This window comes from Fistularia commersonii, chromosome 27, assembly GCF_037954325.1.
Source record: "Fistularia commersonii isolate RoL2024-O1a breed Wild chromosome 27, RoL_Fcom_v1.0, whole genome shotgun sequence".
NCBI lineage: Eukaryota > Metazoa > Chordata > Actinopteri > Syngnathiformes > Fistulariidae > Fistularia > Fistularia commersonii.
Genome location: NC_141310.1, coordinates 2,236,247 through 2,258,230, shown reverse-complemented (window position 1 = coordinate 2,258,230; position 21,984 = coordinate 2,236,247). Strand labels below are relative to the sequence as shown.

General features: G+C 47.9%; 1 protein-coding gene across 4 annotated transcripts in view; it reads left to right on the top strand.

Annotated features, from left to right (window-relative positions):
• The window catches only part of sbf2 (SET binding factor 2), a 98,045-nt gene that overhangs the window by 72,866 nt on the left and 3,195 nt on the right, over positions 1-21,984 (top strand). For 3 of the 4 annotated variants that reach the window (XM_086174485.1, XM_086174483.1, XM_086174484.1), the window contains exons 22-36: positions 3,255-3,450; positions 3,741-3,865; positions 5,120-5,295; positions 5,418-5,551; positions 5,689-5,890; positions 6,013-6,209; positions 6,612-6,752; positions 8,801-8,884; positions 10,611-10,685; positions 11,790-11,968; positions 12,466-12,642; positions 13,144-13,245; positions 18,577-18,762; positions 19,788-19,914; positions 21,070-21,197. In XM_086174485.1, the coding sequence (XP_086030611.1) occupies positions 3,255-3,450; positions 3,741-3,865; positions 5,120-5,295; positions 5,418-5,551; positions 5,689-5,890; positions 6,013-6,209; positions 6,612-6,752; positions 8,801-8,884; positions 10,611-10,685; positions 11,790-11,968; positions 12,466-12,642; positions 13,144-13,245; positions 18,577-18,762; positions 19,788-19,914; positions 21,070-21,197 (2,229 nt within the window). The remainder of the gene's footprint in view (positions 1-3,254; positions 3,451-3,740; positions 3,866-5,119; positions 5,296-5,417; positions 5,552-5,688; positions 5,891-6,012; positions 6,210-6,611; positions 6,753-8,800; positions 8,885-10,610; positions 10,686-11,789; positions 11,969-12,465; positions 12,643-13,143; positions 13,246-18,576; positions 18,763-19,787; positions 19,915-21,069; positions 21,198-21,984) is intronic. The other variant, XM_086174486.1, reaches the window with a different exon arrangement.

The following is a 21,984-nucleotide window of genomic DNA, read 5'->3' as shown; positions in this document are numbered from 1 at the left end:
TAATACCTGCTTCACCCTTCTGACCGAGTTCAGGCCAATGTTTAAACCATCTTTTGTCAGTTCCAATCAATACAGTCAAAACAGGTTAAAGCCAGAATGTAAAAATTTAGTTTGAGTAAGTGTGGCCCGGGAGAGAGGTGAAAAATCAACCCGCCGGCTGGAAATGATGGCAGGCTTCGGTGTGGCGCTCAGTGGGGAGCCCATGCAATCCGCCTCTCGCCGAAAAACACACACAGACACACACACACACACACACTAAAATAAAACTGCAGCGTCCAAAATGGCACCACTCTGCGCCACACACACACTCACGAGCTGCAGTATTTCCTTCTGCATTCCAATCAAACTTTATTCCCATTGCCTAAAATGACAAACCTTTTTTTTTTTTAAATTGTCACGAGTCATTACAGCCTGTATAAGGAACAACACTGGATGACTCAAGCAAGGAAAAAAACAAAAACAGTCATTCTGACAAGGGGAGAAAAAAAAAAGGAAGGCGCTCAGGATGGAAGGCCCTGCATGACCAGTCTCACGCATCGGGCACGACAGTAAAAATGACAGAAAATCCTGATATACGATGATGATGATCAAATGCATATGATGGACGCCAGAATTGAACAGCATGAGAAGTGAGCCACCAAACCTTCCGGCCTTTGACTTACGTGGTTAAACAATGCCAAAAGGTCACGTGGCCCAAAAAGATGGAAGGATTATGCCAATACCTGAGATTTAGTCTATAGTCGCTCCGCCATTGCTGTGCAGCGTGTTCCTCGCAGATGCACAGAGGCAGGTACACTCTCCCGCAGTGTTTAGGAAATGTGTGCGGTTTTCGGATTGGCCTTAAGGTAAAGTCTGAAGATGGGCCTCTTGACCTTTGCACAAATATGAAGTGAAACCTCCTGGTTTCCCTTAAACTCGACTGCAAACTAGACCCCTTGCGTTCATGATTTTCCTCTGAAGGCTTATTTAGTTTTAATGTTAATTTCGCAAAGGGATGTAGCCTTCTGTCTGTCCTCTGCGCTCATTTCCTGCTTGATTCCGTATGTTTTTGGGAAGCTTGCGGATGTGTGACCAAATGGAGAAGTGCCACCGGCAAAAGGAAGAGGGGTTAAGAGGTGTCGATATACGAAGGCGTCGATACACGAAGAATTCTCCGTCCACATCGGGTTAACGGAGGCACAGGCCGCCACCGTTTACTGCGCTGCCTCTTCGGGTGTCTTTTTCTTAGATTGTAACTTATCACCAGCACCGTCACCTTTGTTGATATTGACTGAACAGAACTTGGAACTCGGATATGAATTTGGATATGAACTCTGAACTCTGCAATGCCCTCTAGTGGATGAATTGCGTAACAACCGTGGCAACATAAAGTACGCGCGAGAAGTGCATTGGACAACATTTGAAATGTACGCACATGTTTACAACCGTAAAGTTAGCATAGATGAGCCTTTAGAGGGAGTACTCACAACTCTTCAAAAAGATAACAAAGAAAGAATTTATCTTCCATTTCTCTTTTTCAAGTTTTTTTTTTTGTCATCAGGTCCAACTTGCTATTTGAGAATACACATTTCTCAAAGACCCAGAGGACTTTCTCTCTTTTGGAGTAACCTTTGAGTGTTACAAAGAGTGGTTAAGTGGATGTTGACAAAATGGCTTTTCTTTAATCTCTTACTTTAAACAAACAAGCTGGCAGGCTGTCGCGCTTAACCAAACCCTCAGGCTATGCCAAACTTAACTCAAAACACTTAAACAGAGAAGGTTTATGAAGGCGATGAGACGAAAAGTTGCAGAATGCGAAGTGAAGAATAGCTGATCGGGAAGAAAAGCCAGAAAACTGATGGAGATGGATGGAGGCGGAGAAGCGATCACAGGTGAAAAATTGCAATGCAGAAGTCGGAGTGAGCAGCAACCCTAGCAAATAAGTCAACAGAGATGTGCCACATTAGAGACAAACCCAAAAAAAAAAAAAAAATCCCAAAAACCCATGGTTCACCCGGAGTTAAATTTTTGCATGTCAATATAATTGCCGTTGTAACAACATTAAATTGCGCACACACGAACTGCGCTCTTTTAACCCATACGACCACCATCTGAAAACAGTAGCAACTGATTGCTATGAAACACCAATGAAATAGATAGGAGTGACCGCTGTGTGTGTGTGTGTGGGGGGGGGGGGGGGGGGGGGGGGGGGGGGTGATCAGCCCAATTCACTTGCAACTATTGAGATGAACTCTTTCATCAAAATGATACAAGTTTGTCCAGAGTGAGTCGGACCTGGTCTGTTGAACACGAAATCTAGACGGATAAATCTTTTGTGCCGCCTCACCACGGCAGGCACGGCAAGTGTGAAAAAAATTAGATGCAGAGAAAGTCTCTTCCTGGTCTTTTTGGTACCTCGAAAAGCTCTGCTATCTCCTGGCCCGGCCGGACTCTGTCCCCCCCCGGCTTGGCCGAGGCCTTAACAGGAAATGATCTCATGTTTCCTCTTGCTTCACGTGTGTGACGGCGGAACAACTGAATGTTTCTCTGCTGGTGTTCAAGGTCAGACCCAATCGAAACGACAGACAATAGCGGACTTCGCGAGTGTGCAGTCATCGCGGTTACAGTGATTATACAAGTTAGGGAAAGGCGCGGGAGGCTTTCAATACACCCAACAAGGAATTTCAAACAACGTTACCAAAAAAAATGTTGAGCAAAGAAGGATTCTTTGATAGAAGTATAATGAAAGGCAATATCTCAATGGAGTTCCTCAGTAGTGCACCTATTGAGACATGTTAAAATTTTCAGTTTTGCTTTTTCTCTGCTGACACGGTCAACCCACTTCAAACTTTACTTTAAAAAAAAAAAAAAGAGAATAACAAACGAGATTCTGTGTACTTTACGCAATATATCGGCAGAGTTATATTTAGCAGCTGATAACATGAACTGGATCTGGCACTGGATTTCACGAAAGAGATCATGAGTTTGTCCCTGAGGGTTAAAGTTCAGACTGTTCAGGTCTTTACAGAGAGCATGAGATAGCCTTCAAACATTATTTAATGTGCCTCCGTTGGTGACGTGCATGTAGAGCTTGATTTTACCCAACAAGGTTATGCGGTGCTGTGATTTCACGTGATAATAATCTCCTTGTTTTGTGCATGTCATCATTTGGTGCATTTCGCTTACGTCTTTACGAGAGCCACTCATTAGATTTCCTAACAATAACGAGAGGAAAAAAGAAGATTTTTGTTTACTTTAATGTCTCTTCCCATCAGCCTAAAATAATGCGTCCGACGTTGCTTCCTGGAGAGGAGTTTGTGTTGGAGGGGCTGCGGGTGCTCCTGGATCCTGATGGCAGGGAGGAGGCCACGGGGGGCCTGCTAGGTGGCCCGCACATCCTGCCAGCAGAGGGGGCGCTCTTTCTCACCACGTATCGCATCATTTTCAAAGGCATCCCTCACGATCCACTAGGTAAGGCTTCAACATCGTCATCGGCGGCGGCGGCACGAGCCGATTTACTCCGTAACCCAACCCTTGACATTTCGATGTCTTCTTTTCTGCATCGATGAGTCAGCAGAAATATCAAAACTGGGTTAGCCAGCTGTGCAACCGCCGTCTGTTTGCGTTTAAATGAAATCCTCCCCCTGCCGATGTTCCCCCGTAATTCATTCACGTATCGTCGATTCTCATGGTTCCAGCCGTCAAAGTGGTCAGCGGGTTGTCTCATGCGTTTGGTTTTGGTTTCACATCTGTGTGTCCAGTGGAGCAGGCGGTGATCAGAGCGTTCCCCGTGTCCACATTGACCAAAGAGAAGAAGATCACCATCCAGAACCAGCTGCAGCAGAACATGCAGGAGGGCCTGCAGCTCCGCTCGGCATCGTTCCAGGTAATCTGCGAGCGCTGGTTTGGCTCGTCCCGTCATTCATTAGCTATACCGCTAATCCTGCACCCTGAGTCGCAGGGGGTGCTGGACCCTATCCCTGCTGTGAGGGAAGGGGTTCAGCCAGGACCAATCAATCGATCGCAAGGCCACGTATAAAGACGCATAAGAGAATAAACATTAACTCATACAGACTTCACTTGTCCGGTCAATTCAGTGTGTCCAGTTAACCCCCTGCATGTTTTGGGACTGTGGGAGGAAACCCCTGCAAACTACACACAGAAAAGCCTACTGTTAGAATTGGATCAGGGAGCTTCTCGCTGTGAGGCAGGGGCGCTAACCGTCGCGCCGTCCTCTGCCAATCGATGCCTCTTAAAATTCAAGTTATCTGTCTCCTGATTTCACCACCTCCTTGTGCTCTTAGGGGACCGGCACAAAGGCCAATTCTAGTTCCTCTAATGGGAGCAGTGAATGTGAGCGCAGATTACATCTGATTCGTAAACCAAACAAAGTAGATTTGGAGTGACTTTCACAACCCCCACATATCTTTAGTCTGAACCTTAATCCCAAAAGTCAACAATTAGTAGAAAAATAATCCTCCTTCGCAGCTGCCAGCTTTCACATGATTTGGCAGCGCACGTTTCCTGTGTTGGTTTGAGTTTGCTACTTTCACTGCAGCACTGCTCTCTTACCAACTTATATATTCACCTGTGTGCGCACGTGTTAGTGTTTTTGTGTGTGTGTGTGTGTGTGTGCATACTCACTAATAAGCTCTAAAGATTGATCGAGAGTGACTGGAAAAAGAGAGGTAATTTGAAAAGATCCAAAATTTGATGGTCAATTATGTGTTTTTATCTGTTAGTGGAACTGCTCTTAAAACTTTTTTTCGTGCCTATGTTTTTATCTTTGAAAAGAAAGTTGGAAGACATTGCGCTCTTGGCTATCTCTAAGTGTGTGTGTGTGTGTGTGTGTGTGTAGGGGGGGTGAGGAGGAGGGGCTGCCCTGTGTTGTGGAAACTCTCCATGGAGTGTTTAATCAATCTTGGGTTTAGAAGTTGAAGTTCCGATGTGCATATTTTGTTTTAAATATTTTGTAGTCAGACGACAGGAATCCTAATTAAAAGCGCCTCTGACGCACTCAGGGGGTCCAGACGCTCAGAGATATCTTTATCATGTGTTGCCCAGAATAGGATGCCCTCATGACTGTTACCGGAATCAAGTATCTGAAATAAATCCCTTTCGTTATCTTTTTTTATTGCAGTTGATTAAGGTGGCGTTCGACGAGGAGGTGAGCTCAGAAATGGTGGAGCTCTTCAGGAAGCACCTCCAGCGAATTCGCTACCCGCAGTCCATCTTCACCTCCTTCGCATTCGCCGCCGGGCAAACTGTCTCTCAGCTGATCCTCCCGAAGCAAAAAGAAAGGAACACCGGCTTCAGGTTTGCGCTCTCGCTTCGGCGAGCGACACTTTTACGGAAATCTCTTCCCAGAAGGAGGAGAGCGGCCCGCCATGCCTTGCGAAATACCAGACAGTCTTCCGTCTGCTCCGTCCCCCTTGCAGGACCCTTTCCAAAACTATCGTCAAGGGAGCCAAAAGGGCTGGAAAGATCACGATGGGCCGCGGTGGCCAGACAACACTGAAGAAGAACGATAGAGGCAGCAGAATGACCTGGCATGAAGATGATGACATCTCAAGTGAGGGAAAACAAAAGCACTCGCACGCGTTGCGAGCGTCACGGGATATCGACTGTCACAGCTCTAATCTGCTCTGTGAATGTGTGTGGAAAAGCAGACGGAGGTAAACTGTCATTTGCCCTTAAACTGTGCTCCAGTATCAGACGACGGCGAGTCGCCGCCCAGCAGCACACTGCGAGCCTCGGAGAAGTCCACCATGGAGCAGCTGGTGGAGCAGTCCTGTTTCCGTGACTACCAGCGCCTGGGCCTGGGCACCATCACCGCCAGCTCTTCTCGCTCGAAGTCGGGCGATCAGTTCCGCATCACCGCCGTGAACAGACTCTACTCGCTCTGTCGCAGGTATGACGCCTCACCCGTCCCAGAGGATAATAGTTTTAAAATATATATAGATATTCATTTAAAATCGATGCATTTCCTGCTATATCCTCTCAAGACGCGTTTCCATTCCGCCTTCTTATCAGCTACCCGGGGCTGCTGGTGGTTCCCCAGGCTGTGCAAGACAACAGTTTGCTCAAAGTGGCGCGCTGCTACAGGCACAACCGTCTACCCGTGGTTTGCTGGAAGCACCCGCGCACAAAAGCGGTGTTGCTGCGCTCCGGGGGCTTCCACGGCAAGAGCGTCGTTGGACTGTTCAAGTCACAGAACCCCTCGTCGACAGGTATTTCAAACCCCGATGCCTGCGCTGGGCTGTGTAAGTGTCTCCGGAAGGTGTAGTTTAAGGGGGAAAATGGCTCGGCATGTCAGTTTGCGCCCGAATGAAGTCTGCGTCTCGTCACGTTTCGTATCAAATACCGTTGCTCTATTGCTTCGGGTTTCACGGCAGCGCTTTTCCACCCGGTCCGTTGTATAAAGTGGAAATCACCATCGCATGCAGTCGGAAAAGCCTCATAAAAAACATATTTAATTCCAGCGCCCAACTGGAAACCGGAAAACAAAGGTCCATAGTTGGACTTCATCTCAACCTGTCGATATTTCTAGCCGTCAAACTCAGCGAAATAACCTTTTGACAGCGCAACACTGGAGTGTGTAAAAAGGGATGCTGTGTGTGTTCTGCCTCTAGCTCCGGCTTCATCCTCCGACTCCTCCAGCAGCCTCGAACAAGAGAAGTACTTGCAAGCCATCCTCGACTCAATCCCCATTTACTTCAAGATGAACGGACACAACACCCTGTCCAATCGCTCGCTCATCGGCCTCTCTCCAGGTACGCGGATCGTCGATTTCCCATCCCGCTTGTTTCTTATTCATCCCGACGGCGCCAGCCTTCCCACACCTCTCGCGGTCCAGAGAAAGTGAAAGTTTAATTCCGAAATTTGTTTCTCCTTCTCCCGTGTGAAAAGTCTCCGGTCTAAATTCTGGCATTCCGTACGGCACCATTTTGCTGAAGAGCCCCAGCGATCCGGAGCTGGCGCACCCTAAGTGGAGCGCCGCCATCGGCGATATAAATCTTCTCGGAGTTTCAGGATTCCAAAAGCCTGGCGTGGGAATGATCGGCTGAAACATGACGAAGAGCATTGTTTGCACAGAACTGAGAAGCCAGGACCCCAGAGAACATTGCCTTCATACGTCATTGGATTAACAATAATTACACATCATAATAATAAAAATTCACTAGTCAGTCGGAGTGTCTTAAATCCCACCTTCAATCTAAGATGTGATGCTTACTGTCCTAGAGAGGTCAAGGAAAGCCTAGGATGAGCCTGGATTACAGGCATTTGACTGATTTCCACCCAGGGGGTCATGATTCAACCCGAGTAATCAACTTTATCGCAGTGGCTGGCGATTGATTTTAAAACTGGCTTTTGCAGTTTTATCGCTTTATTTTACCACGGAATGCCACAGGAGGACCATCAAACTACATAAATATATAACCCCTCCTCTTTTCGCAGGAAGGAAATCGGCCTGTAACATTGGCTATACTAAATTTAATTCATTATCATGTGCAATACATACTCTATCAGGTTTTTACACAAGGTGCATTTTTTAAAATTCAGTTATGTGCAATATCACCCTTCACTTTTCAGTGTTGGCGCCATCTGGCACAACAATTCCCTTCAGGATTAATAAAGTTTTATCTTATCATATCTCATCTGAATTCAGGCTTGTAACCTCTTATTTTTCTGACACTCTGCAAAACTCTGCCAGTTTTAAGCTCATCAATTCATTTCATGTCAATGACATTATTTTCCGTCAAGAAGACGTGGAGAGGAGTGGAGACCAAACAGTTTAATAACAAAATACAGAATAAGTGCGTTCAGAGGGAGTGGTCTTCGGAGTACCACGGCAGTCACGGCCAAGCTTCTGGGAGAATCCACTGTTGACTTACAAATCTAAACCTCTTTTGTAATATGTTGTTAGACATCACAAACATGCTCATCGAAGCACATTGCTGCGATTTAAACAAGACATTGGTGTATAATGGAGAGGCTGCAGGTGTTTTCCCATTCAATCCAGTGTTATGTCACCTGGCAGCTAATGTTTGTACCTGACCTGAATATGGACCGTGCTCTGTGGCCTTGGCTGCGCTGTGGGAAAAAAAAAAAAAAACAACAACTTGGGTCTGTTTGTGCCGGACACAAGGCCACGGAGAGTGCACCTCTATTGATAGGGAGAAACTGCAGACTTGCACTCTTGGGCTATTTTCTGCCTGAAGACAATCTCTCTCTTCCCTCCTGTGTTTGCCCCCGGTTCGTCCATTATTTTGTTGGCCGGCCCGCAGGTTTGTGTGTGCGGCGCGTTTTGCGAGAAACGGGGTCAGCGTGGAAGAATAACACCGCATCTGATATTCAACATCGGAGAGGAAATTTGTACAATAAAAGGTTACGTAAGAATCTCGGGGCGACCCCCGGGGTCAGCGTGTGGCCCATCAATCTCGGTGGACGTTCGGCGCACCGAAGTGAAAGCCACCAGGGCAGCTGCTGTTCCTTTTCTGAACAAGCCCTGCGAGTCCTGATGAATTGCATCGAATATTAGATTTTATTTTTTCGAAATGTCAAGATTTATGAGTCATAAGACTCCTAATGGGAAAATTGAATGTGGCGTATTTGTGCAGCGCATGAATGCATCCCGTCTGAGCCAACCGCTGTAAATAAGCATTTAGCTGTCAATGAAGATGCCCAAAACGTCTTGTCATTTTTTTTTTATTTTAATTTTTGGGCTTTGCGTCTCTCCTCGTACACCATGAAACTATTTCTTCTCAGCTGGACGTTTCTCTTAAAGGCCCCTTTTTTTTTTTGTGTGTTTCATCCGCAGGCAGCGAAAGGCGGACGTCCAGGATACCAAAGATGGCCCCTGTCCACATAGACCTCCCGTTCGCTAACAGCTTCACCCGAGGAGGTGAGCGTTATGCTCGGTTTTCTGACACCTCCCCGTTGTGTCCAGCGCACACACGAACCTCATTTTTCCTCGCTAATGTAGGTTTAAAATACCTCTTGCCCGGGCCTGCTCAACATCACCGCTCCGAGACAATGACACCTTCTTTATCCCCACCTCCCTTCCAAACCATGTCATTTGAGCTCCTTATTAAAAGGATCATACAGGATCTAGAACACCTCTTTCCAGAAACAGCTGATTGTTCTTTGTCCGATTGCCCGTCTTCTGCCCCGATCAAGTGACCCCACACACATTCAGACACAAGTTACAAATGAATATTTGAGGAGCCGCCAACATACACGTGATAATGCCTTCAGCGAGCACTCTCGGCGCTCTTTTCTCCCAGTCATCGGTTGCTTATATCAGTGCATTTGTACCTTGAAATTCCTTCACAAAGGGCATCATTGTTTTAATCTGGCATGCCAGTAAGTAACTCAGCGTACTAACATGAAAAAAAAAACCTGAAAATCAACAAAACATGATGACTGTGTGATAAAGAATGTTAAATGTTGCAAGGGAACATCAGGATTGTTTTTTTTGTTTTGTTTTGTTTTTTTATTCGAAACGTGTGTGTGGGTAGACGCTGTCTTCTGTGTCATAGGTGTCTGCCGCTTATTCACGGCTTCAGATGAAGGTCAAAGGTCAAAAAAGCGGTTAACTGACCGTTTGCTTTTGTTTTTACGAAAAAGGGAAGACGCATGGGTTTTTACCGGACAGCGCAAAAAACTGTTACAGCCATGTGACCGGGACTGAAATTACGGTGAAAGTTCAAAACTTATCAAGGAGGAGATACAAGTGATTGGTTATGTTATATTACAAAATACAATTTTTGTTTAAAGACGGCGGCTTAGTATCTTGTAACATAAGCAGCCATAGATAGCAATGACAATGTGTGTTTAACACATGCTTCTGCCTCATGGCTCGAAGGTAACTGGCTTAAAAAATATAGATGATGAATGAATGAATGTATATATTTAACGCTTCACCCACAAATGGCATTGATAAATTCCACACTAAAAGTCCAGAGTAAAACCTAATTCCAAGGCCCATTTAAGTTAATGGTTACTAGCCTGTTGTGACTTTAGTTCCTTAATCATCAATACATATAAGCGGGAATATGATTCTATAGTTTTCAACAGAGAAGTTGATGTTGAACTTCAGGTTGACTCCCCCCTACACACACACACACACACACACACACACTCACACACACACACACGCACAGGCTTCAATCCAAACATCTCCTTTTCAGTCTCACCATGCAGTGTGGAGCAACAACTTGCCTTCTGGTTAATCTGTTTCTCCGCAGTGGGAGGCAAATTCCGTGAGGAGTTTTACATGATAACCGGCACATACTGTACATCTCACTGCTTACCGCTGCAGAAACTGAAACATCACACCCGCAAACTGCCTAACTGTTCATAACAGCGGAAAGCCATTCATGCATGCTGTCACAAACCTTCCCGTCATGATGAAACAGACATCCGATTACTCATCCTATCATTTTTTGTCGACATTTCTTTGACCTTCATCTGTAACTCTTTTACGCAAACGCGCATCTGCGGTCAGCAGAAGTCAGCAGGGTCAGCCGTGTGTCCGATCCAAATGTGTATGATTTTGACTTTTTATTTTCTTATTCTTATGCCCTTTTCATCATTCTCTCCGCTCCCTGTTCACCGCAACCTCCAAGTGCTTGAGTACAGAGATAAACTATTCACTCACTCACACCCAAAACCTGCAAATAAGGAGAGAATCCACCATCCAGGTACAGTGTTACTGTCTCCTCCTCCTCCTCCTTCCGTGAAGCTGCTCTTGCTAACATTCTCCGTCGCTCAGCATGCTTCCTCTCTTTAACGAACTGCTTCAGGGGTTCTCAAACTCCTCACATCCCGACCAGGACATTTTCTCTTTGTTTTTCTTATTTTGGGGGACTTTTAATAGATTCCTTGCGTTTTTTTTTTTTTTTGGTAATCGATGGCAAATTCCTTGAAGGTCAAACTCAGAAATTCATCTGATTAAAGTGGAGAAATTGAACAAACATAATTGTGTATTTCAGAAATTAAAGCTACATTTTTACACATTAGGTCCGTAAAAGAATTTCCTGACGCCCTCGTTTATTTCACGCGCCCCAAGTGGTCCTGATCGTCCACGTTGGGAACCCCTGCTTTGCTCAGTGCACTAACCTGGAGCATGTTCCACGCCGCATCGCGCTCAGGATGCCGCAAACTCCCACCAGGCAGCGAAGGGATCATTACCGATTTTAAAGCTCAGCGAATCTCAACTGTGGTCAGTAAAGAGACGGGCCAGTCGTAAATCACAAAGGAAGTGCCATTGAGTCCGGTTACGACGCAGCGCAGCATCCAAAAGAGTCCAATTTCGATGACGGGAACGTGCGCAGTCGCCCCCCTTCGCGTGGGTCGCAGCTCGTGACCCTGACGTCTACCGGTCATGAAAGCACGCACACAAACCGACAGTGTAGATGCACCACCTCCTTGTTATCTGTCCAGACTGAGCAGATCTATAGACGCCCTGTGGTGCTTCGGCGGACGGCGGAAACAAATCCTAACAGTGATTCGTGTTGTTCGGAGGGAGCCGCGTCCTCGTCTCTGGAGAAAATATGTTCGAACGCGTCGCTAGAACGTTTCCCGATATCTTCTGCTTCTAATATCTTGCCGCCTGATTCGGGGTGGCCGCTGCTTTGTTGGTCACGGAGGAATGAAGGAGTTCATACGAGCCCCTCGCACTTGCCGTGTCCTTCGCATGCGATGTGCTGCCCGTCACTCAGGCATAGTTTCGAGCGCCGGTCGGTCGCATTCGAACGCGCCAAATCCCGCGCGTGTGACTTTTGTTTACATTTGTGCGTTCGCAGGCATGTGGGCCAGCCTGCGCTCCAGCAGCCGACTCATCCAGCATCCGGCCACGGCGGACGTGGGTGCCAGGCTGGCAGGGAAGGATCTTGCGCCCCCTGCAGGGAGCAACAGTTTACAGGCTCAACTCCTGAAGCAGCAAGCGGCTCTCTACATATTCGGAGAGAAGTCTCATCTCAGGGTGAGAACGGGTCAGAGGATGCCGCTTCGAAAACTATTCAGGAAGTAATTTTACGCTTGAAATGAAAATAAGCATGAAAAAAGATTTCGCCTTATTCGGCCAAAATGTCAACCGTATTAGACGAACAGCGGAGAGAAAACTGCTTTTATGAAAATGTCTTTTCTCAAATAGTTTCATATAAGTCATCATTTGAATCGTTGTCATAACAGCAAATTGAGGCATACTGACTCCTGAAAGCTGACTACTAACAGAAAAGCCTTATTTGATACCTGTAAATCTGTTAATGGCTCTGGGTGAAGGGTCGCGAGCGCGTGACGGTAAAGCTGTAAAAAGCGAAGGCAGACTTCGATTTCTGTCGTCGCGACGTTTGCAGTGTCCCGCCATTATCTGCAGTAGACAGTGGTTCAATGACCGGACCAGCCTCCCGGAGTAAAAGCGGTCAAGTTTACCCGTGTTGTGTGACTTTTCTGATGGAAGCGTGCGGTGCGTCCACGCAGGGCCTCAGACTGGACGCCTCTCTGAACTGTGAACTGGTCCCGGTGGACTTCGCCGACACGCGGCAAGTGAAGGCCTCCTTCAAGAAGCTGCTCAGGGCCTGCGCTCCAAGTGCTGCCTCCTCAGACTCGGAGGACTCCTTCCTCAAAGCGCTGGAGGACTCGGAGTGGATCCTACAGGTGACAAACCACACGGACGTGTCGAATCTTTATCGGTGTTAGCTTCTATAAAGGTTGTGTGCGGGGGAAAAAAAAAAACCCAAGTCAATATTTGTGTACTGGTTTCACGCGATAAATAAAACTCCTATAAAGCTATTTTCCCAAGGGAAACGGCTCCATGACAATGGAATGGCAGCAGAGACCTTCTCATGCCAGTTATCTGATTGACCCCTGCAGCCTTTGTCCTTACATTCAGCATATCACTGACCTTCGTAGAAAAAAAGAAAGCTCTGTGGGAAACCCAATACAAACAAGTGGAGCGAGCCAATGCTTTACGAGCCACCCAAATACGGTCATTCATGCACGGGGAACTTTGCGAGCGTAGCGTTTGTTTTTGGGTGCGTGTGTGTTGTTTTCTGTCTGTGTTTGTGGTTGTCTTTGCTGAAAATAAATAAATGAATAGAGTCATGTTTTGTTCCGCACTCACATGTATTCACTTGTATAAACGGTTTGTTCCCTCAGCTCCATAAGATCCTGCAGCTGGCGCTGTTCCTGGTGGAGCTTCTGGACAGCGGCTCGTCCGTTCTCCTCAGCCTGGAGGACGGCTGGGACATTACCACACAGGTGAGCGTGCGCAAAATATACACCCTGGGGAGTAAACTCACATTTGGATACAAGCGTGGGTCCTGTCTGTGTATTTGTGGCCCTGCGATTGACTGGTGACCAGTCCAGGGCAACCCTGAGAAGGATAAGCGGGTAACAGTGGATGTACGGGTGGATGGAATATAAACATATTAACCTGATACGTAATTGAATATCTATAGCCGCATTCCTATTTTCCTCATTCATTTCTAGTTCATTTCATTGATTTGGAAATCAATTGGCTACAAAGGCTGGCTATAGGAAAAGGCAAGACATGACATAAATTTGGGCAGGAAAGCATCATGATTTGGGAATAAAAAAAAATGTCATGTTTTTATAGTCAAAGGTGATTATTCCGAAAGGAGAGACGGCAAAAGACGTCCTGATGAGGATTACTATATTATTAAGTGTTAGATACTGGATAAATAAAATCACCGATTTCCCAAAAATTCCGTCCCGCTTTCCAGTAAATAGAAACCGAAAACTTCACAAAAAAGACAAGGCTCCGCAAACTCGATAAAATTGCCGAAATAACAGTCGCCACGCTTTAAATATGCTCCCGTTGGTCTCGATATGGCCGCCCCCGCTGCTTGATCGACATCTCTGTCTTCACGGACGGTTAGGAGCCGCCAAGCGTTTGGACAGTAAAATGTCTAAAAGCACGAGCTGCGCGGAGAGAACTGTCAGGCACAAGAATGCGGGTTTATTCCAGACGCGGCATTATGGTCCGCGCTAAGTGATCCGATTACAAGTGGACAGCTTTGAGTTCTGGTGTTTATACCTTGGCATCGGAGTGTGTGTGTGTGTGTGTGTGTGTGCGCATGTGTTCCCAGAGACCACTCATCTCTGGAGCTCACCTCCCGCTCTGTGCGACCTTAAAAAGCCTCGACATTTCCATTTGAAGAGCCCAAACTGGCACGTTTACCCTCAGCTGGGTTTATTACCAGCACCTCTCCATCCCCCTCCCTCTCTCGCTCTCTTTCTCCCGCTCCATGTTCTACATTCAGTTATTTAGACTTTATCGCTTCTTCTTCTTCTTATGTTTTTGGCTGTTCCCCTCAGGGATCGCCAACGCCTCCATCCAACCCCCTCCTCTGAATCCTCTTCTCTCGTGTTGATAAGTAATTATTGACATACTGTATGTATGATATTCATGAATTATTGTAAGCGGTGTATTTCTTTGTAAGACATATACAAACAAGCTGTATGTATATGTATCTTACTCTGCTTGACAAGGTGAAATTAAATGGAAAAGGGGGTACAGAAGTCAGATGAATCCTCCGCCTTCTGTAGACGGCCCAAATGTATTGTGCGGTAGATTTTTGGAGATGTGTTGTCGGTTCGTTTGAAATTTGGAGCAGGTTTATGAGGAGTGGGATATATGGTGGCATCGCCCTGAGGGGAAAGGCCGAAGCAGTGGGCTACAATCAAGTCTGCTCCACTCAACTCCACCTAAAACACAATACATTGTCTGGTTTTTATTGGCCACAGCTGTCAGTGTTAGCGTTATGCGACGGAAATGTGGAGTAGGTCACATAACTCTTTAATTTCATTTCTGACATGAGGTTCCTTGAACAACAAATCCATTAATGCTCTTTGTAAGCAAAGCTCCAGATATCCATGCCTGCCTTACATCAGTCAAGGGCTTGTATTCTCCCTTTTTTTTTTTTTTTTCATTTGTAACATTGCATTCTCTAAGGCTAACGTTACAGCAAAATTGAGATTATGATGTTACGTAGGCGCAGGTACATCTACCGATGTGCACGTGAAAGGTCGCCATACTTTCAAATGGCGTTTGTGGTTTACGCTTTTCTTATCTGTAACTTGTCATAACCGGTCGGCATCAGGCGGGCCGGTCAAAACTCCGTATCATCTCGCCAGAATTACGGCCAAATGACATTCTTGTCCTCTCATCGCAAACTGATGGGGATAATTCTCTCATCAAATCAAGTAACTGAGACCCCATGCTGGAATTCCAAACTTTAATAGTCAGACTTTGATTCTGGATATTCTTGGCCCGAGTTAGCAGGGACCTGATTTCACTTATGAATGGGCCGTGTGTGAATCTTAAATCCGCCCTCCCCCCCCCGCATTCTTCCCTTGCTCATCTGCTAATCAATTTTGTCACAGTCGACCTACAGCGACGGATAATGTAGAAAGCTTCGGAGTCCTCGGGCCTTATGTCACTGATTTGTGCCGATTTAATCAGGACGATTTATGGTTTTGATTTCGAGGCATGTAAACAAGAACTCCGGTTTTCTCCCGATCGGTCGCCGATATCCTCCCATTTCCCTCGTTCGGTGCATCGGCGCATGTTTTAGCTCTCCTCGCTCATGTTTTCCATGTCGACCGACGAAAAAAGGAGCACATGTTTGTGTCGCAAGCAAGTTTGTCCTCCGACGCGTTTATGGGCTTTGAGCAGCCCTGGACCGCTGTTTTAAAAAGCACAGTTTGGGGAGCGTTATTTTTGCCAGGCACGTGTTGGGCCCTCACCGTCTTTCTCCATGAGCCACCGGATCCATCATGCCAAGGCCTGATCAGGCCCGGCGAAGAGAAAATAGGCTCCATATGCGCTGGCTCTTCTGTCTCTCTTCACTGACCGTAGACACCTCATGGCAAGGAAGTGAGGCGTCTTCATTCCCCCCCTCCTCCCGTGCCCTGCTCCTTTCCCCGACGCATCTTCCATCGACATCTCTCCATCCACTCCTCCACCTCTAAATCCTCCTCGGTTTGTAGTCTCGCCGGTTTAAGTCAGATCGGGGGGTGCAGACACTCGGGTTCGGAGGTGCGTTAAAGGTGCGACTTATAGCTGCAGGGCGCCGCGCAGGCAGGTGGTGTTTTGTGGCGTGAGCTTTAAATGCGCTGATTTGTGACGCCGTTTTCATCGTATCCGGGATGTAGGCTTTCGGCTGCAGCCGATCAGCCGTGCCGAACACCTACGGTGCCCCTGTTTCCCCTCGCCGCTGAGTTCAAACCGGGAATTCTCCGCCACGCGTTTGCCGGACGATGGGCTTTTGTCACCTCGTTGGTCGAGATCGGTCACCGGAAATGAACCGCTGGATGTTAAACCAATGAAAATCAAATAACCGGTGAACACCGACACAAGCCTAAAGGGGTTCTTTGCACAAACAAAGAGCAGGAAGTTTCTATCAAAACTGCGGTTTTTGAGCAATTCATTTCATTCCTATCACCGTAACACAGACCATATGAACCATACGACAAGTCAAGGCATGTCAGATTTTATTTATACGCCGTTATTTACAGGAGCCCACCTTGTGCAGACCCAGCTGAATGTGGGCGGCCTTCTGCCTCGACCAGTTGGGCCATACATGTATATTTATATATAACCCGGTTAGATATTTCACATCTCTTAAACCAGCTCTGAAGTTGCAGCTCGCAAAGTCGCAGCCCCCTCGTCTCCCACCCTCCTTGTCCAGGTGTGCGGTGGCCAGAAGCGTTTTGGACGGCCTGCGTTTGTACCTGACAAAGCTGACACACTTATTATTATTCCATGATTTATCCAGAGCCCGCTCCGGTTGTTTTACCGCCGCTACATTAGTCAAAAATTTGGTTTCTGCTACGTCCCAGGACACGGGAGCGCTCGTCGGCGCCAGCAGCTGCTTATTCAGGATCACAAGCGCTCGATTAATCCCTGGAGGCAAATGAGTCTGCACGACCAAAATAGTTCAAGTCACCGTTCGGAAAGTGGCGATAATTTTTTCCAGCTTTGCGGGACTGAAGTCCACAGAGATTATAGAGAAAGCTGCTTGGGTGCCAAATCCAGACGGAAGCGATGTGTAGCGTGTGTCACGTTTCACACGTTTACCGGTCTCAGTCGGGTAGGGGTCACTTAACAACCGCTTTGTGGCCTTATTCTGTTGATATAACGCTGTAGTTTGGTGTCGGGGCCGCGGTGATGTTCTTTTGAAATAAACCAGGGCACCATCTGCGCTTGATAAAAGCAGGAACCCGACGGTTTGTCTTCTTCCGTGTGCATTCAGATTTATTCCTCTCCGTCTGAGCGGTCTGAAGGCTGGCACCCGCGGCCTCAGGAGCGTCAGTAGCCCCCCTTTCACATTGAAGGCACTTTTTGTAGTTACTAAAACCTTTCAGGAACTAGGTCGTGTTTTGGTGCTCTCAGACAGCACAGCAAATAGGATTTGGGACCTCAGCGAGAGCCATTTTAGCTCCTACTCCGAGGCAGGGCCTTTTTACGGTTCCATAGGTCTCACAGGTGCCCGGTGGAACCCATTAACAGATACTTCTTGCGACGATGCAGTGCCATTTTTAAAAATCTATTGTGGTCAACTGTTTTCTTGTTGTACAATTGACAGAACCAGGGAGAAATGCATCCATGAAGCAGACCAAACTCTTCTGGCCCGCTACGCCACAGATGGGTTTCTAGCGCTCGCAGAGGAAAATCAATATTTTGACCATAATGAGTCCATAGTTGGCTAACGGCGGGGTTCTTCTCACTGTGAGGCAATAAAGAGAGTAGATAAAAATAATAATCCGTGGTTGTTATTCCGAACACAAACACGGCAGCGGCTCCGCCCTCCATGTCGTCGGTGTCGTCTTTGTCTTCATCGGTGGTTTGTTTTCGAGATGCCCGTCGTAGACGCTCGCACCTTCCTGGGTCCCTTGCGATACCGAAAGGTTCCCCCGGAGGAGAAGGGGAGCTCCCGGTATCAAATTCGAGCTGGACAACTCTTAGAACTTTCCTGGCTCTCGTGTAGCTTCGGCTCCGGACTCCGCTCGACACTATTCCTTCCTTCCATTCTCAACGTGCTGTCGTCGATTCCACTGGGACAGCACGCCACTTTTGTGGTCTTCGTGACAACAGGCCATCCTCAGCCTGAACCTGTTGATTGTGTCACTGGAGTCACTTCACAATTGTTCATATTTGTTCAAACACGGCTCCGCGGAAAGCAACAAAAACGTCGATATGTCGACGATAGCTGATTATGCACCGCTGAAAAGCGCCGATTGTATTCTGAGGTTGGGATTCTGCAAGGTGGACCTTTAATGTGAGGGGTTTTTGTCTCCCAATTAAAAAAAAAAAAAAAAAAAAAAAGATAGGTAGACTTTTCAACTTGAAGTTAAAAAAGCAATAATAATCTTGCCTTTATTGGAGGAACAGAATGTACTTCCATTTAAATCAAACTCAAGAAAGGTTGTTCTGCCAGAGCGGGTTCATTAGGTGCTCTCCCCGCCGCAGAATGTTTTTTTCCCCCTTCTCCTTTCTCTGCTCCGTTCGTTTTCGGTTCCCGCGCGGCTAATTCCGGGATTCTCTCTCCTCTCTCGTCTCGGCAGGTGGCGTCTCTGGTGCAGCTGCTGAGCGACCCCTTCTACCGGACCCTGGAGGGCTTCCAGGTGCTGCTGGAGAAGGAGTGGCTCTCCTTCGGCCACAAATTCAGCCAGAGGAGCAACCTGAGCCCGGCCAGCCAGGGCGGCGGCTTCACGCCCATCTTCCTGCAGTTCCTGGACAGCGTGCACCAGGTGACGCTCACGCACACCGTCCTTTTCTCCCGCCCACGCTCATCTTCTCCTCGCGGCCCCATTGCATTCCTTAAAGGAAAGCGGTTGTGGGAGGCGAGAGAAAAAAAAAAAAAAAAGGAACTCAGCTGTCATTATTGATCCATTTTGTTCGGCCTCGGGCGTCGGGAGCCCCCCGACCCCCCTCCCCTGGACGCGAAGGTTCAGCGGGGTGTTCGGCCGGGGAGCGCGCATGGAGCCTGCTGCCCAGATGGCCTGCGGACGGTCTGTTCTCGCGTGTTTCGGGACGCCGCCCCCCCCCCCCGACCCGTCACACACATTTCAGTGCATGTTTAGAACGGCATGTGGAAAATTGCAGTTCGGGGGATTGGGGAGTCTCGTGGAATGACTGGGTGTGCTGCAGATATATTTCGGGGGGGGGGGGGGAGTTCACACTGAAATGCTAACTTTAGAGAATGTGGTGTATTTCATCGTGTCCGCAGGGGGATTTTTTTTTTTTTTTTTTTTTTTTTTTTTTTTTTTTCAAGATCCACTCCCATACACTGACATCAACACATAGTTTCTGCATTTGTCTTTTGAAAAGTGTAGTCCTGGCAGCTTGCGGGGGGTTTGGCTGGGATTCCCGGGGTCTGGAGAGCTATAAACAGAGGGGAGAGGGCTTTTCGGACAAGCGCTGAAAATAGATGTGCCTCATCTCCAAAACAGCTGTTGTTTTTGCCAATCGGCCCAGGTGGCCGCAAATATTCGGCGCCTTGCACGGCCACTTCACGTTGCTGGACGGGGCGGCGGAGCCACGGGCCCGCTGGCTCGGCCCGCGCCGTGTCTGGCGGTGACGATATCGCCGGACGTGAACTTTGACCCCGCCAGGACAGGAGGGATCCTTTCCTGTTTCTCATTGGTCATTTATACTCGCGGCGAAATGAAGCAGCTCGACAAAGACGAACCCCAGCTGCCGCCCTCTCCCGTCCCCAGTCACTCGGCCGACCCGTCCTCATCTCTTTCCTTCGCCGGTGTGTGTGTGTGTGCAGATTTTGGAGCAGCATCCTCTGGAGTTTGAATTTAATCAGTATTATCTGAAGTTCCTGGCCTATCATCACATCTCTAACCGCTTCAAGAACTTCCTGTTGGACTCTGACTACGAGCGCCTGGAACACGGTCAGTGTCTGACAATCCACTCCTGCGGGGGTTTTTTTTTTTTTTTTTATTTTGTTTGCTTTTTTCCACACAGTCATGTTTATTACGTGTTAAAAAAGCCGAAGGCCGTCCCCGTTTGTTGTTTACTGTTTTGGTGTAACTGCCCTCCCTTCGTCGAAATGAGCGAGCCGGCGCCAGGCAGGCAGTGCCGATCTATAAATCAGCCGTCCTGGATATCAGAACGCTCATTACGGCGCAAGTGATGACTCTCAAAATGAATTCAATTTGTCTGCCACAAATCAGGAACAGGCCGCTGACAGTAATAGTCATCTGCACGGTCACGGCTGTAAATATTCACCCGTGCACGAACACAAACACCACCGCCCGGCCACGCCTCGCACGTACTCACCACCCAATCGAAGAGGTCGTGAGATTCTTCTGCGTGTGACGGTATTTCAACGTGACCGCCGCAGGACTTTTTGATCCCGCGTTTCCAGTTCCTGCAAAAAAGGCGATGCGGATTTTAATTATCAACCTCTTGTTTGGTGGCATTTTTATTTTTCTCTTAATTGCGTGTACAATTGGGCATCATCTTCGGACGCGACGTCGTTTTTGACGTCCACATAGCAGGACGTTCTGGTCCGGATCTCTATAGAACACAAGAAGGTCAACCCGAAATGGGATGTCCACCCATGTGGACGCCAGGGTTCTGAGGGTGCGGTGTCTGATGACACTTTCCCCGTATAGCGGGTCTGGCGATGGCGGCGAGGAAACACTGCCTTTACCAGGGTAGAAACCTTGGACAGCGCAATGTTGGTGGCCTTCTGCCTCGACCAGGAGAGAAAGACGATTCGGGAGGGACGGGAGCAAACAACTCATACTGATAATAACGGTAGCGCTAACAGTTACATGCTAATGGCTGACGTGATACAAATAATAGCTTTAATATTCATAAAATAAATAAAAAGTGGTGGATGAAGAGATCGAGCCTGGAAACCTGCGAAAAGAGAGAGGACTCCGGAGGAGATGCCCTCACACCTCGAGGTCCGGTCCGGCTTTCGGGAGCGTGGAAGAAAATCCGTAATCCTACGTGGCTGCGGCAGGAAGCTTCCCGCGCCGACAGAATAAACCGTGAGATGGAAAGAAGTCTCTGAGGAGCCTGTTCTCTGTCGGCAGGCTTGTTGTTCGAGGACAAGGGCGACAAACAGGCGCGCCGAGGCATCTGCATCTGGGACTGCATCAACCGGACGCACCGGCGGAGCCCCATCTTCTTCAACTACCTCTTCAGCCCCTCTGAGAGCGAGGTAAGCCCACGCGGCCAGCGATGCCAGATTTAGAATAAAGGGGTGTCATTTAATAACGCCGGCCCCTGGAAAGACTGTTGTTACGCTCTCTAGTGTCAATTTATCATGTTTTCCAAGGATCCTCATCATGTCATTTTGAATGTGTTTTCTAATGTTTTAGCTCCAAATATTTGGAGCCAAAATAAACATTCTGAGATTGTATCCAATGAAAGCCCTTGTTGTTGCCAGGCGTGTAAACACACATGCCAGTGAGAACATTTTCCCGACCGCCCCGACCTCCGCCCCAACCAAAACCGTCAGGTCCGTTTCCTTGGTGACGAGGACGTAGCTCAGGGTCTCGACCGAGGCCACGCAACCCGGCCACCTGTTTAATGCTTTTTCAGGCTTTCCGCCAGGTCGCCGCTCAGCGGCCGTGGAGGAAACAAACACACACACACACACAGAAGGAATATAGAATGACACTCGATGTAGACGTGGCCTTCTGGCTCCTGTAGAAGCGTTAGCCGGGACTCCAATTCCCGATCACACGTCCGACAGGAGTTTCACGAATCCGAAAGCCTCGTCGCGGTGGCCGATGAACAACATGGCCACACGCGTGTCGCCGCCGCCGCCGCCGCCAGGAATCCCTTTGTCTGTAACGCGAACCTCATGTGTGAAAACACTTCTGTTACAAAACCCAAAGCCGGCCTCTGGGCTCCGCATGCACGGCCCATGTTTGTTTACACCGTTATGTAACACGTTCACCTCTGTCCATTTTAGGAATAATAAGAAAAGAAATAATAACAAC